Below are 15262 nucleotides of genomic sequence, written 5' to 3'. Positions count from 1 at the left end.
TGGTTTGAGCCAGGACTGGTTAGCAATACTTGTTTTTATTAAAGAGATGTTTCATGTCTTGTTTATAGATTAGATTTTAACCTGACAACCTTTTAACATTGTATTAAATTAGAAATTAACTTTGTATGGCTGCTCACTGTAAAATGGACCCACTGATAGGCTGAGTGCTAGGGAATATTTCTGATACCTTTCAGACAGCAAAGTTCCCAAGAAAATTCAGAGCCTCCTTCTTGATCTAGACCAGGGCTTTGCTATTAATTAGTGTTTATGATCAGGTGGCAGGAATGCTTTCCATGGAGGGGGAGCTGCCAGGGAGCAGCATCCCTGCACTGTGCCCACCCCCAGGGAAGGAGATGGAGGTGACAGGGGACGCTGCGAGCCCCTGACCCTGCTGTCGCTATTTTGGCGTAATTTCCTGCAGCAGCAACTCCCAAGAAAGGCAAAAATTCAGCCTGGGAAGACGCACAGCTTCAAACGACATCTGAGCCCAGCGAGGGGCGGGTGGCGATTGATGGGACAGTGTCAATGCCCAGGCACAGCCGGGCATGTCCCAAAGGCCGGGGGGACATGTGGCACGTCCAGCAGTGTCCCTGGGCAAAGGCATTTGTGGGATCCCTGAAAGCTGTCCCCGCACAACCCCGGTGACATCGGCCCCAGGAGGTCCCACCCTGCCGGGCTGGGAGGACTCCGGAGCCCAAACTGACGCCGGAATTCGCTGGATGTCACGGGATAGCGGGAGAGCGAACAGCCCCTGTGCCGCGGGGACAGAGGGACAGAGGACAGAGGGACGGAGGGACGGAGGGACGGAGGAACGGAGGACAGAGGAACGGAGGACAGAGGGATGGATGGATAGAGGGACAGAGGGACAGAGGACAGAGGGACGGAGGGACAGAGGAACGGAGGACAGAGGAACGGAGGACAGAGGGATGGATGGATAGAGGGACAGAGGGACAGAGGGATGGATGGATAGAGGGACAGAGGGACGGAGGGACAGAGGGACAGAGGGACGGAGGGATGGATGGATAGAGGGATGGATGGATAGAGGGACAGAGGGACAGAGGGATGGAGGACAGAGGACAGAGGGACAGAGGGGCAGAGGGATGGAGGACAGAGGACAGAGAGGGGACAGAGGGACGGAGGGACAGAGGGACGGAGGGACAGAGGGATGCTCTGCCCGGCTGTGAGGGGCACGGGCAGCTGAGGGCACAGCTGAACCTCTCGTCCCTTCCCAGTTCTGCTCCCAGCAGCTCGGCCCCTGCGAGCTGCAGAGAGGCTCCTGCAGCCCCGGGACAGGCGCTGCCGCAGACAAATGCTTGTCCCGGTGCCTTTTCCATCTGTGAAACAGGCCAAGCAGTGGATCCAATTATTCTTTTTTTCCCCTAGCACACAAGGCACTAATCATTTATTGAATTAAAAAAAGAAAAAAACAATAACCCTCGTCTACACAACTTTTATTCCCGTTTTATCCAATTAAAACTCAGGGCAAAAAAAAAAAAAAAGTTTCTTTTTCTGCTTTTTGCAATCACAAAGACCCGATCTCAGCCCCATTGACTCGCTAATTGTAAGCACTCAAATGGTTGGGTTTAAAGTTACACTTAGCAGCTGTGAAACATTAGGGTGAAGTGATTACAACCTACTGGAGGATACCGAACATTTTTACAATATCTCAGGAGCATAAGGGAAAGACAACAGGAAATGGCGCAAACTTTCCTACCCTGCACAGCAACAAGCCAGAGCAAAGGAGTGAGAAAATAAATGCAGAGACGTGGCGCAGACGTGGTTTGGATGCTCAGAAAGTTCCTGAGGAAGCCCTGGTGAGAGCACCGTGGATTTGCCCCCGGCCAGGGAGCAGCGCTCAGGGATTCCGCAGCTCCACTTTGTGGCGTGCAAAGTGTGTTTGCCAAACTCTGCTCCGGGTTCTCTGCTGAGGAAGGAGGATGGAGATCTTGGCAGTATTGTGCCCTTGGCCAGGCCTTTGCCTTGTCCCAGCAAATGTTCTGGGCCTGGGGAATGGTGCTCAGGGCAGGAGAAAGCAGAGTCTGTCCCCTCAGAGGGACAGGGACAGGATGGGGCTCAGCATCCCTGGCAAAGCCACCAAGGCCTGAGCTCCACGTGCTCTGCAAAGCACCAGGAATCCTGATGGTTGCACCCAAACCCTGCACTGCTCCTGAGATCTGGTTTCATTTGAACTCCAAGCTGCCACGATGGAAAACCACTGACTTCCCACTCCTTTTCAAACAGCCCAACATCCCCCCTCCCATGATTTGAGCCTGCTACACGCGTGTGTTTATTATAGAAAGCAGGGTAGGATAAGAAAGCAATATTTCATGTTAATTCATGAAATCTGAACTCAACTTTTAATAGAAGAGCCCCACTTTATGCCCAGAGTGATATACAGTCCGCCCCGCTTTAAATGAGACGTTTTGCCTTTTGAACTCAGCAGGAGCCCTCTGCTTACAACTACTGGGAACAGTTTAAAAACCTGCGAGTCCCCGTGTCTCTTGGGCTCTTTGGTTTATATCATGGCACAACATTCTTGCTGGGCTGCCAGCTGCCGTGCTGGAGAACCTGGCGTGTCAGAAACTCACCGGGAGAATTTCCACCGCGGCAGGAGCCCGAAATCCTGCAAAGACCACGAGCCTCTGGTTGTTTTTAAGTGGGGTTTGGATCAAGTTCCTAGACTAAAAACCTGGTTGTGTTAAAGTCAGGGGTAAACCTCCCTTAAGAGCAACTTACAGACTTGTCAAGGAGCAGCAATAGTCTCTCCTGGTGCCTGAAAATGAGTTCTCATGTGGCTGCTGGGGTTGAGGAGGAGGAAGGGTGGTGTGGCACGAGGCCACCTGGCACCCAGCTGAAATGGGGGGCTTTTAGGGCCATGGGTGGGAGCAGGAGTGTGGTGTGAGTGAAGAACACAGTGCAGGGATGTGTTGCATCAAATAGAGTTACTAATGAATCAGATCCTTTAGAGTTATTATTGAACAAAATCCTACACAATTATCATTAAATCAGACCCTGCAGACCTTAGAGTTAGTGATAATTCAGACCTCATGGAGTTATCAATGAATCAGATCCTATACAGTCATCACTGCAACACACTCAGTTTTCTCTGGCTCCCAGAAGAGCTGGAAGTCAGTGGTTATTCTGCTGGGTCATCTGTGAAAGTATCAAATTGAAGTTAAATTAGCCACCTCATGGCAATGCTTATTTTTTTTTTTTTTTTAGGCTCTAGGCTTTCTTAACAGTTTGGCTACAGGGCTATCAACAGCAGAGAATTAGGACATTCTTTTCAATGAACCAGACTGAAAATATTTTGGTACAGCCCCAGTTTGTAGGGTTTTTTTGAATCTCTTCCCCCCCGACTTTAAACAAAACATCCTGATTCAAAGGAGCTTCTTGCAGACTGGGAATTTCCACATGGCCATATTGCAGCACTTATAAAAAGTGATTTAATGCCTGCCAACAACAAATACATTTGCAATGACACCACTCTGTGTTATGTGCTATCCCACTTTGTGTGCTCAGCCAGAAGCAGCCTGGCTGTCCCAGGCAGGAGGGAGAAGAGCCTCCATCCTCCTTCCTCCTTCCTCCATCCTCCTTCCTCCAGGAGAACTTTGTCCCTTACCCCTCTCCTTGGAAAGCCTGAAAGGAAACAAGCATCACGGTGACAGCACAATCCCTTCTGTATGTGTTAATCTGGATTTTGTTTGAACTTTTGGAGCTGACCTTGGCTTGAACTGTGTTCAAAACCCTGACTGCTGTGGACTGACTTGACCCTGTGGTCCCATTTGTCCGTGGTGCCAGTCCTGCCCTCAACCCTGTACTTCAAGCCTTTATTTTACAGATAAAAAGGAACATAACATTACAGCAGATATAGCCAGCAGGCCAGAGCTGCAAGTACTTACTTAGAGGCAAAACTCTCCTCTGATTTCATCCCAAGAAGTTATTTTTTTTGTTTGAGAAGAGACTGACTGAAAACCAAGCAAGAAACTGAAATTATTGCTGTAAACTCTCGCTTTTTATTAGCGGTTTTCAAGCCTGAAGAAAATAAAACCTTCTGAGTGGCTGTGTTAGAGTCAAAAGCAAAAAAAGAAAAAAATAAAACAACAACCCAAACCAAGCCCAAGACTGAACTGGGTGTTTGGGGATGGAGTAGGAAGAGGGTGGTTGGTTCTGCATCCCTTGGTGTGGCTGGCTGGAGCTGTAAGATTTGTGGGTTTAGATAGTTTCCTCTCCCTGCCATGACTCAAACGGCTTCTATTAAAAACAAGTAGTGGGAAGGAAATTTCATAAGCTGACAGCCCCATCTCACTCTGCTTCTAGACACAAGTTGGCTGAGATGTAGGAATTCGTGTGGTTATGATGTGTGAGCCCAGAACTGTTTTATCAGCAGGGTTATGCCGTGCTAGCTCTGACTCTGCACGTTCAGAAGGGTGCAGAGGTTCAGGCTGTTCTGCAAAGCCTCTGATCCTTGATCCTACAGCAGAACGGATGGAAATGGGTTCCACTGCCTCCTGCACCTCCTTGCCCACTGAAATCAGTGGCATGAAGAATCAGGGCCCCAGCCCAGAGCAGGGAGCTGGGTGTTAGTTTTCTGAAGAGCCAAGTGGGTGCAAGGCATGCCACCTAAATACCTTGTTTTTAAAAATCCTGTCCGTGCACACGAGGACAAGGAAATGGGGAGGCAAAACCATGCTAGACTGGCTGCATAACAGCCACTGATGGCTTTAATTAAAGCCCTCAAGTCAGTAAATACACACAGAGTCTGGTCCAGGGAGATACACAAAGCCCACAGCCAGCCCAGTAACACTCCATGAACATTGCCTTTTAAGCAGTTTCTTGTTTAACTTAGATTTATTCAATGACACATGCATTTCTGGACAGATATCTGAGTTCCAGCGAACAAATTTTATAACCAAATATGAGAAATCCATGACTGCAATTAGTCAATTAAGTACATTTCTAAAATACATGACTAGAAGAAAATCGGAGCGAGAGAGAGAATTCTTCGCAAGAACAAAAAGAAACATTTCCATTTGTAATACTCCTGGCATCGATGAGAATCAGAGGGGAAGAAGGGCAGCAAGGAGACGCGATGAGGAAGGAATAACATCATCAACCCTGTCCAGTTTCCAGTCTCTCCAGTTCACCCATTAATGCTCGGCACTCTCAGGAACGGCGAGAGCTCCTCTGAGTTACAGAGATTCACCTCTCAGCATGAAAAAAACAGAGAACAATTGTGAAACCTTGTGCTTGACCCAAGACGGCCAAGGAGCATTTCTCCTCACCCAACCTCTTCCTGAAGACAGCGAGAAAAGAAGCTGCAGAGCTATCAGGACTGAAGATGGAGCCTCTTTTGCACAGGAACACAGAGCCGAGATTTCATGAGGATGCTTCCAGGGAGGTTTAAGAGCCGTCAATATTCATCAGGGTACCGAGAAGCATCCCGGCCCCGGGGAGCTGGCAGGTGACAGACACAGCGGGACTGTTTGGGGGAGAGGCAGCTCGTTCCCCTGGCTGGAGGTGTCCCTGGTGGGTGGCTGCTTTAGGGGAATCCCGTGGGGAACAGGCTCAGGGGCTGGTTCTCGTTGGTGGGGAGCGGTGAGCGGTAGCCGCCGTCGAAGTTGCGGGGGATGCTGCCGCTGGTGGAGCCCGAGCTGTTGCTGAGCGTCTCTATGCTTCCCTCTCGCTGAAGCTCTGCAAGGGAGAGAGAGAAGCTCCTGGTTAGTGCTCGGGATAAACCCCCAGAGTCGTCAGACAGATGCTTTACTGACAAATCCCTTTGCTGGTGCGTTGCTCTAAGGTTTGCTCATCGTCCTTTCCCCGGCTGATTTGGGAATGGCTCCTGAGGAATGCCAGCTCCTGGTTGCACTTCTCTCCAGCTGGGCTCAGAGCTCAGCTGAGCCAGAGATGGAGGCATTACCTGCTCAGGACATGGCAGGATTCCATAGTGGGGGTCTCACGGCTGAACTGAGCAGGGTATGAAGGGGATGGCTGCAGATGATGGAAAATCTTCTCTCCCAGTCATGCTGGGAAGGGGGACTGGCAGAGTGGGCACCAGCAGTGCATAGCCACTGCCATTCCCCACCTTGGGAACACCAGGACGTTCCACAGCCCTTTATCCTGCCCAAATGGACGTAAGGAACTCAGCTTTTTCAAGTCTAAGAGAAAACATCCCCTTTCCTCAGCCGTGCCCCAAAGCAAAAGAGAAAGCAGCCTGGCTGTGGCTCTCCCTCTCCTGGTCACACCCACCCAGACATCTCCCCTCTGTGACCTCCAGGAGCCTTGAGTGCTCCCTAATCTCCAAACGGGAGGATTTTTGTGTGTGCAGGGCATGGTTTCCAGCCGTGGCCTCTCTGTGAGCCACTTGAACCCTGCAGCTGACTCGGTGGCCACGTGCAGCATCCCCCTGGCAGCACTCAGCGGTGGCATGCAGCAGGGACATGAGGCAGAGCCCAGGGATGGCACAGGAATCCTCCCCCAGAGTGACAGTGGTGACAGGAGACAAGGAATACTCTGGGGAGCTGTGATGTGTGACCCCGAGCACAACTTGGTCTGGGCAGCCTGGGCTGGAGGCGACAGGATGGGGACAGGAGTTTTTGGGCAAATTCCTCTGCTGCCAAGGGGGAAAGAAGACCTGGAGGGGCTACAGCAGAGCTGGAGAAGGACTTTTTATAAAGGCACAGAGTAACAGGACAAGGAGGAATGACTTTAAGCTGGAAGAGACATTTAGATGGGATATTGGAAAAAATTGTTCCCTGTGAAGGTGGAGACAGTGGAACAGAGCAGCTGTGGCTGCCCCATCCCTGGCAATCCTCAAGGCCAGGTTGGATGGGCTTGAAGCATCTTGGGATAGTGGGAGGGGTCCCTGCACATGGCAGGGGGTGGAATGAGATGACCTTTAAGGTCTCTTCCCACCCAAACCTTTCTCTGGTTCTATGTAAGACTTGTCTGGGGTGGAAAGGAGCCGCAGGAGCTGGAGGAGCAGTGCCTGCTCTGCTTTCTGCTAAATATTCCTGCACTTCCACTGCCTCACCTGGGATATTTAACCTTCTGTAAACACCACAGCAGTCCTTTGCCTGCAGTGGGACTCTGTGATAAGGACAGATCTATACACAAAGTATAGGGAACAGCAAAAAGTCAGCTTTTCCCTAAGACAAAAAGCATCCCACCCCAGCATCCTCTGGCACTGCAGGGCCAGCAGCCCTACACACACCTAGCAGTGAGGGCTGTGGGATTTAATCCCTCATCCTGGAGGTAACCTGTAAGGAGATAATCTGCCCAGGATACGAGGAGAACAAATCAGAACAAATCAGGAAGCTGATCACCCTGAAAGCAGCGCTGGTAATGAATGACCTCAGCTGTATTCATCACCATTTTTTGCCAGTATTTGGTGAAGGAATGTCCGTGTCTAAATCTCTTCATTTTCCTCACATCCTTACTCTCCCATGAGTCCAGGAAGTAAAAACAGTAATTTAAATCAGAAATGAGTGGCGTATCCCACACTAATACTGTGCTTATCCTGTCTGATTTGGGGCTTTCATCTCCCTCAGCACACAGCTGGCTTTGCTTAAAGGTCCCACGTCAGAGCTGGGGGTGCTGGGCAGTGCTGCTGGGCTCCCCCAAACCCTGGCATGGCTCATCCCGGGTGATTCTGCTCTCTTTCCCACCTAGAATTGATTTCCAGGCACAGTGTTTCCAGCGAGACAAGGGAGAGGGACAGAGAGAGGAGTTTTGAGGCTGTTTCTGCCCTGGGGGCTGAGCTCCTGCCCATCCCTCAGCGCCTGGTGTGGGACCCTGCGCCCTGCCCGGGTGGGATTTGGGGGGATTTGGGCTTTTCTGGGGTGTGCAGAGGCTGGCAGCTCCTGTCACCTCTGCGGGGCCTGCCAGGGGGTGGCACTGCAGACACTGATGCCAGCCAGGGAGAAGCAGGGAGCAGAAATCAGGGATGCAGAGGGTGGGCACGGGGAGGGAATCCTGTCCTGGCTGTGTCCCACAGCTCCGCGCTGTCCTGAGCTCCCCTTGCTGCTGCCAGGCAGGGAAACCTGGCCATTCCTGACGGGCAGGGACACAAGGCAGGGGACAGAGGGGCAGAGGGGATTTTCCAGCCCGGTCTAGCTCAGGGGGTGTCAGGCTCAAAGCCGGGGAGCTCCCACATGCAGGCTGCCACCCCCGGGCACGCATTCCCCATCCCACACAGCCCGGCTCTCACTCTGGAACCAATTACCCGGCCGGGCAGACGAGCAGTGTGTTCTGCTAGCTGAGGAAACCCTGGAGAAGTGCTGGGTTGCCACGGAGAGCTCTGCTGTGCTCAGGAAATTGGGCTTTTGCCCTCACCTCCAGCACGGCTGGGTCACACCAGGGGGACAATTAGCCATGACACGGTCACCAGGGGCTACCTGCCCACACAGCTGACCCCAGCACCACAGGCAGCACGGCTGCCTGGTCTCCACACATTGCTCTGTTTCATTAATAAAAAATAAATTTAAAAAAAAATCCAGTGTATATGATTATTCTTCCTCCCAGCCCTTACAGCAGAGCAGGGCAGAGCAGAGGGACATCAATGAGATTCCCATGAGATGCACAGACAAGACTGGGAATGCCTCCATGACATGGGGACACCTTTCCTGCTACAGAGTGAAAACTGGAGGATCATTTCTCACACATCTGGATAGACCAAGCAAGTGCAGCAGGAGCTGCAGGGTGGGACTGTCGGGTATCAGGAGAGACAGGTCCCTGAAGCCAGCCCAGGATGGGACAGCCGAGCCCCCGTGGCACAGCTGAAGGACCTGGAACACCTCCCGAGCTAAAAAGGAACATCACACAGTGAGACCACTGACATCCTCCGTGCTGGGAAGACAGCAAACAGGAGCAAATCCCCGGGGAAAGATGGGAGTGGGTGGCAGGAGAGCCCAGAGCAGCAGGCTCAGGGCTCAGCAGCACCCCAGGGCTGCCCGGGCAGCGATTCCGTTCACTCCGGTGGAGTCACGCCAGCAATGGACTTGGCCCCAGCAAGTCTGAGGGTTATTGTATCTGCATTCCCCCATGCACACACTGTCGAGATGTATTAACTTCCTTAAATGTACCAGTAAAACAACCTCTTATGATACACTTTAATGAACTTGTACAGTAGCCAACAAATTGTGCATCATATAAAACCCATTCGGCCTTATAGACTCTCTGGCTATTTTGTAATAACTGCAATTTGCTTCTGCTGAAGCAAGATAACCAGGGTTGAGAAGTCAGGCTTTGCAGAAACCTAAATATTTGATTTGGGGGGGAGTGGGTGGGAGAAGGAAGAAAGGGGCCTCTGGGAGCTATTTATGGGGTCAAAATAACATGAGACCTGCTCTTCTTGTAGCGTTTCCACCATCAAGGAAATGAAATACTGTGAGAAGACCAGCACTTGCATTATTTTGGCCCCACAAATGGCTCCCTGAGGCTTTCAGAAGCCCGTGAAAAACAAACACAAATACAAATAAATGCTAATACTGGAAAGGCAAATACTAAAACCTGCCCATGTCCCCGGAGGAAACGACTCACAAAGTCCTGCCTGCCCTAAAAAAAAAAAAAAAAAAAAAAGGGAAAAAAGTGAAGGAGCTGGAACATCTGCTGAAGCCATGAGGAGAAAGTCACTTCAGGGGAGCTGGGAACAGCCCTGCCTGCGCTTTTGACAGTAACAGTAATGGGCACTGCTGGCATCACCCAGGGTCCCAGAGTAACGGGATTTTCAGGGCACACACACTTTCCACTGTGGTGGAGGCAGCAGCAGCACTGAAAATCCTCGTGGCTGCTGGCGTGGGATGGCAAGTGGCCATCCTGAGTCCCTGGCCAGCCATCCCCTCTCACGGCACAGCTCTGGGCCTGCGGGAACACTGGGGCAGCAGTGGGGCATCAGAGGAGCCGGGATGTTGGCTGCTCCCTGCCTGGCACGGCTGCCAGCGGGGCTGCCCACAGCCCTCCTGCACCGTGGGCAGTGTTCCACGAGGAACTGGCAAGGGAACCTTGCAGGAATCATTCCCGAGTGCTGATATTCCCGACTGCCATGCTGCAGCCAGCCTGTCCTGCCCCTCGCTCCTCTGCCCGAGCCACACTGCCCTCCTGAGTTGGCTGCCGAGGTGGAGGGAGGAGGAGGAAGAGGAGGAGGAGGAAGAGGAGGAGGAGCTGCTCTGGGGACAGCCTGGGGTCTGTAGGTCTGGGAGAGCGGTGCTGTTCGAGGTCCAGCTGCACCCTCCATTCCAGAAAGCTCCAGGAACTGTCAAAGGACCCCATCAAATCCAAGGTACAAAGCCCTGCCAAGCCTAAATGTGAAACCATTTTATAGGGCACATTAATTCAAGGCCTGAAGAAAATCTATATAGCCCTCTTTTGCCCGGAACACTCATAAATTATGCTGCCTTTCTTAGCTGTGCTCTCCTGTAGTGGTCCACTCGAAGCCCTGGTATCTCCTTTATGTCCACTCAAAAATCTCCTCTCTAGTGCATTATTATTTCTCCTAATGGTTTTTCCTTTCTCTCTGTTTGCCTTCCCCTCTTTAAGCACAGTTTCAAAATATCCCAAATCATTTGCTGGAAGAGCTGACCCTTTCCTCTTACCTACGGAGGGGCTGCCCGGGATAAGTGATACAATGACAGCAGCCTGATGTGTCAGGGCAGCGGGGAAGCGGCAGCAACTCTGAATACAAGAATTATTCTTCATCATCTCAAACTGTCACAACACATTACCCTCAAAGCTGCAGCTCGCTGAAGGAGTGACCCTGGACTGAATGGGAGAGTGCTCGGGGAAAGAACTAATTGTAGCCTCTTTTCACACGTCAGTCACTTTTCACAGCACCAAGCCTTTCAAGCTCAACTAATGTCAAGTTCCCTTTTCCTTTTGCTGGGCTGAGTATTTCTGATTTTTAAGGATGGCATTTTTTAAAGGAACAAGGTCTCTGGTGAAGGATGAGGCCAGGGAGGGGAGGGAAGGAAGCGTCGCAGAGAGCACGCATCACAAAGTCTATCAGACGCCCCAAGACTCGTTAGGAATTAGACAATTAACAAGTTGGAATGCAGGAAGTGGGGTAATGGCCAGCAGAGCTCGAATCTCCTCGATTTCATTTCTGTCATTCACAGCAATTATTCTGGAGAACTTTTCAGGCTCTGCCGTGCGCTGAGGGGCCACGGACGCATCCCAAAACGAGGACGTGGGACAGGAATTTTCCAGAGAGACACGAGGTGCTGCTCACCAAACCCACCTCTCCTCATCCATGGGGGCTTCTGAATAAACAGCTAAAAGGCAAAAATTCAAGCCTCTTTTTGAAACCAAAGACAATTCCCTTTCCTTTTGGAGGAGATTCCCTGCGGACAGAGCTCTGGGAATGCCAGCCTGGCCCATGCTCTGGGGCAGGCACACATAAGGGCCCTTCATAGCTCCTCGTCTTTGACTGAAATCCTGACAGATTCTGTGGCAAGGACTATTTTTTCACCCTTACATTTACACAATGCCCATCGTAGGGGACTTGCAGAACTGACTGGGGCTTTCCCGAGTGTTATTTATTAAGTGTAATGAATAATAATTATGGAGCTTCTGCCATCTGGATTCTCACTCAAAAGGGCCCTATTTAAAGGGAATGCTAAAAGGCAATTTGTATTAGCACAATGGAAATCTTGAGGATCTCTTAAACTGTTTGTAATTTACACAAGCTCCCCAGTGAATGGGCGAGTTAAACATTTTAATTTCACTGATTGCTGCTGAAGGGAGTGGGATGTGCTCCCCCCAGGAGCTCCCACTGGCACTTACCCATCTTTCAGGATTCGGACAAGATCCCAAACTCTGCTTGGTGCTTTTGGCACCGTTTCTGCAGGAAACATTCACTCTGAGCATCATCACCGTGCCCAGGGCAGTGGGAGCTGCTGCTGGGACACACGAGGTGGAGAAGAGCTCAAAAGCCAACGCGAGGTGGGAAAGTGCATCAGGATGAGGAAATATCGGGGAATTGGGAAATGACATCAATTACATCACTGCTACTGCACTTGGAGGTTTTTCTTGAGTATTTACTTTTTTTTTCCTTAATGAAATGTAATTATGCTAACGAGGGAGCTCTAATTATAATCCATCTCCAGCACCCTTGGCGGGTGCTTGGAGCGAGGGGCTCCAGCCCCGCTGGCAGCTCCGGGGATCTGCCGTCAGGGAGGGCTCAGGGGGGCACTGCACCCCCAGGGGAACCTGTGCTTTTGGGGATTTGGATGAACAAAAATCGTTAATATTCAATTGCAGTGAAACGAAAGCACGGAGTCCTCATTAAAAATCTTAATCTTCCAAGTTGGTTTTGATTTGAGATGGCTGGAATTTCTGGGCAAATGTGGGTTGCTCCTTTCCAGAGTGAGCACAGGCAAAAAGTCATTTTTTTAATATATTGTTTTATAATTGTTTATATATTGCTATGATTACAATTTCAGCTTATTATGATAATGTTCAAAAGTCAGTTAAAGCTGCTCTCTGCCCCAAGCCTGTTCACCTGCACTGGCACTCAGCACAGTGAGACCAACTCCTCTGGGTGACAGCATGACAGACCTGCTCCTCAGAAATGTTTCTTTTTCCTCTTTTATATACTCAGCAGTTTCACAAAAGAGACTTTAAACTCTTTTCAAATAAGGAAAAAAAAAACAAAAAACAAAAAACAAAACCCATGGCATGTGAACATTGAAAATCAGTTCCTGTGTTAAAACTGTCTCAATCTGTCACAACCTGAAAGATGCTGAGACGCCACAGAAGCACCTCCATTAAATTTGCAAGTAATGAAGACTGGGGAACACTGCCTGAGCAACTTCTGTGAAATCAGGATTCAGTGGCCTATGTAAAATATTAGTTACTGTCAAACTGCCTTACAATAACTCCAGAGCTGAATCCACACAGAGCTGGCTCATGCCATGCACTTGGAGATGAAACCTGGCATCCTGGAACAGAGGTGGCAGGATCCAGCAAGGAGATGGGGAGGTACAGGAGGAGGGAGAGAAGCAGGGGAATGAAGACAGAACCTTCTGAACATCATGAAGACAGAGACTTCTGAAATCAGAGTCCCTCTGAGACCCCAAATCTCATTTCTGGTGCCTGATTTCACTGCGGGGATGCCAAACAATTTAACACTTGCAAAATAGGGAGGACACCTGAGCTTACAGAAATGTCCAGGTCTGCTTCAGGCACAAAGAGATCGGTGAGAAAAGGACAAAACATCTTCCTGCATCAACTTCTAAAACAGGTTGTTTGCTCCTTTAAAAAGAGCACCCAGAAAGCTCCATGTGGCTCGAGCCCATGGAGTAGGAGACCCAAGACTCTGGCATCTCGCCAGACTTGACTCTGAGCATTTTATGGAAGGTTAAAAGTGCACCAGATAAAGGACTGGTATTTAGAGGGAGACTATTCTTCAAGATAGGCACTTTCACAATGACTTCCAATGCTTTTAAAAAATAATCTCAAGTTTCCTAGAGCTGTATATTTTTGTAAAGAGGTTTAGGATGTTTTCCTACATAAATGGCTCTTCAGAAGGAAGAGTTGCTGATTTTAGCCAGCATGTGAAATCTCAAAAGCTATGACAGTCAAACAGAAAATCATTTCTGTAGCCCATCACGTCCTGCAAGCCTACAACTCCTTGTGTAAGATTTACAGATGAGGTTTTTGAATTAATATGCAGTGATGCTTGGGTTTAAAGGAATTCTCTCTTACCCCATCCTAAAAGTTTCACTTTGCTGCTACTCCAAATTCCTGTAAGATATCCTATGTGGAATACATGATTTCCTGTGCCAGCCAGAGTGTGTAGGCAAGTTTTTTAATGCATTTAGGCAGAACTATCTTGCATCTTTGGTTACGCAAGCAGCACATCTGTGTATATCAGACCAAAAGCATTTGCAGAGAAAACACTGTATTAAAATTCCTGGGTTTGGTCTCTCATTCCCAGGGTTATGGGAGTGCCTTGGATTGCTCAACACTGACCCCTCTGTCAGCCTCCACTTCACGAAGGAAATTACAGATTCAAAGTAAAATGCATGTTTATGACACCTACCACGTCTTGCACCCACTGAACTCTGGGGATATTGCTCAGAAATGCTGGAGGCAACGCTCCTATTCCTGGATATTCCTGGAACATCTTCTATCCAGAGCAGGTGTGAATCTGAGCATTCCCCTTCCCTGCAGAGCTGCAGCCACTCGGGTCTCAGGACACAGGTCGTGTCCCAGAGGTACAGACAGGGATGGCCAGGAGCCCTCAGGGTCCCTCCTCCTCCTCCTTGGCTCAGCCAAACAGTTCCAGCAAAAAGCTGGGTAAGGAAAAGCTGCCTGAAGGTCAAACCCACAAACCTGGTGATGACCTCGAGGTGTCCACAGTGACTGCTGCCACTCTGCATGAGAATTTCACACCTGACCCTCCACATTTCAGCTCCTTTCCCATCTCAGACCTAATTCTATCCTCTCTGTGATGCCACCTCAGCATTTGGCCTCCTTCAAGCCTTTCAGGCAGGAAGAGAGCCTTGGGGTGGGCTCAGTGCTCAGAGTGCCTCTGTGCATCTCCCACACGTGCTCTCTGTGCTCTGACACACACACACACACTGCCGAGCTCATTTTAAAAGTATAAGATTACAAAGCAAAGTCAATCTGGCACAACTTCTAGTGCTTCTGACACAAAGTGGCCTTTTGGGCCAGTGAGAGCCTCTGGGCTGCTCCCCTGGTGCAGATTGATGCTGAGGAGGAAGCTAGACCAGACTGGAATTTGGGTTTGATTCAAAGGAAAAGTTAAAAAGTTTGGGGGGTGGGGGGGGGGAGCAGATGCTCAGCTGGTCCAAATCAGGAGAGTTTTGTTGAAGCTCACGAAATGATGTCACCACAGCCTCAGCCCTGGCTGCTCATCTGAACAGTTCAAGGCTCTTGAGCTGGGAGAGCTCAGGTGGAGCTCAGGACCAGTCTCCCCCTCCCACCTCCCTGGCAGTAGTTCAGTGTCACTGAGGAGCTCCAAACCCACCCAAATCACCCCAGGCCCGAATGCAATTTATTTAGTGTGTTCGCTCCATTTTTTCAAAGATTGTGTTGACATGGCTGCTTCAAGCAGACCAACTTTGTAAACACAGCCCTAATTGTGCAAAGCACTCAGAGCTTGCAGCCATTCCCTTAAAATCACAGCTCTACCTTGACTGAGTGTTAACCCAGCCTGGAAAAACACCAGCTCAGTCTCGTGGGCTCCCTCTCTTGCAGGGCTGCTTGAGGCTCTCAATCCACTCTCTCTTATTTATAGAGC

The 15262-nt window shown here is 50.1% G+C and overlaps 1 protein-coding gene across 12 annotated transcripts in view; it reads right to left on the bottom strand.

The window, feature by feature from the left end:
- Positions 1-4832: 4832 nt before the first annotated feature.
- Positions 4833-15262, bottom strand: part of BCAS3 (BCAS3 microtubule associated cell migration factor) — a 298450-nt gene continuing 288020 nt past the window's right edge. For all 12 annotated transcript variants that reach the window (XM_085557228.1, XM_077787569.2, XM_085557225.1 and 9 more), the window contains one exon: positions 4833-5694. Coding sequence is in view for 10 of the 12 variants with exons in the window: in XM_085557225.1 (XP_085413351.1) it covers positions 5424-5694 (271 nt within the window). In the remaining 2 variants the exon portion in view is untranslated. The remainder of the gene's footprint in view (positions 5695-15262) is intronic.

The sequence above is a fragment of the Lonchura striata genome, chromosome 19, assembly GCF_050655825.1.
Source record: "Lonchura striata isolate lonStrDom1 chromosome 19, ASM5065582v1, whole genome shotgun sequence".
NCBI lineage: Eukaryota > Metazoa > Chordata > Aves > Passeriformes > Estrildidae > Lonchura > Lonchura striata.
This window is presented reverse-complemented; position numbering and strand designations above follow the sequence as displayed.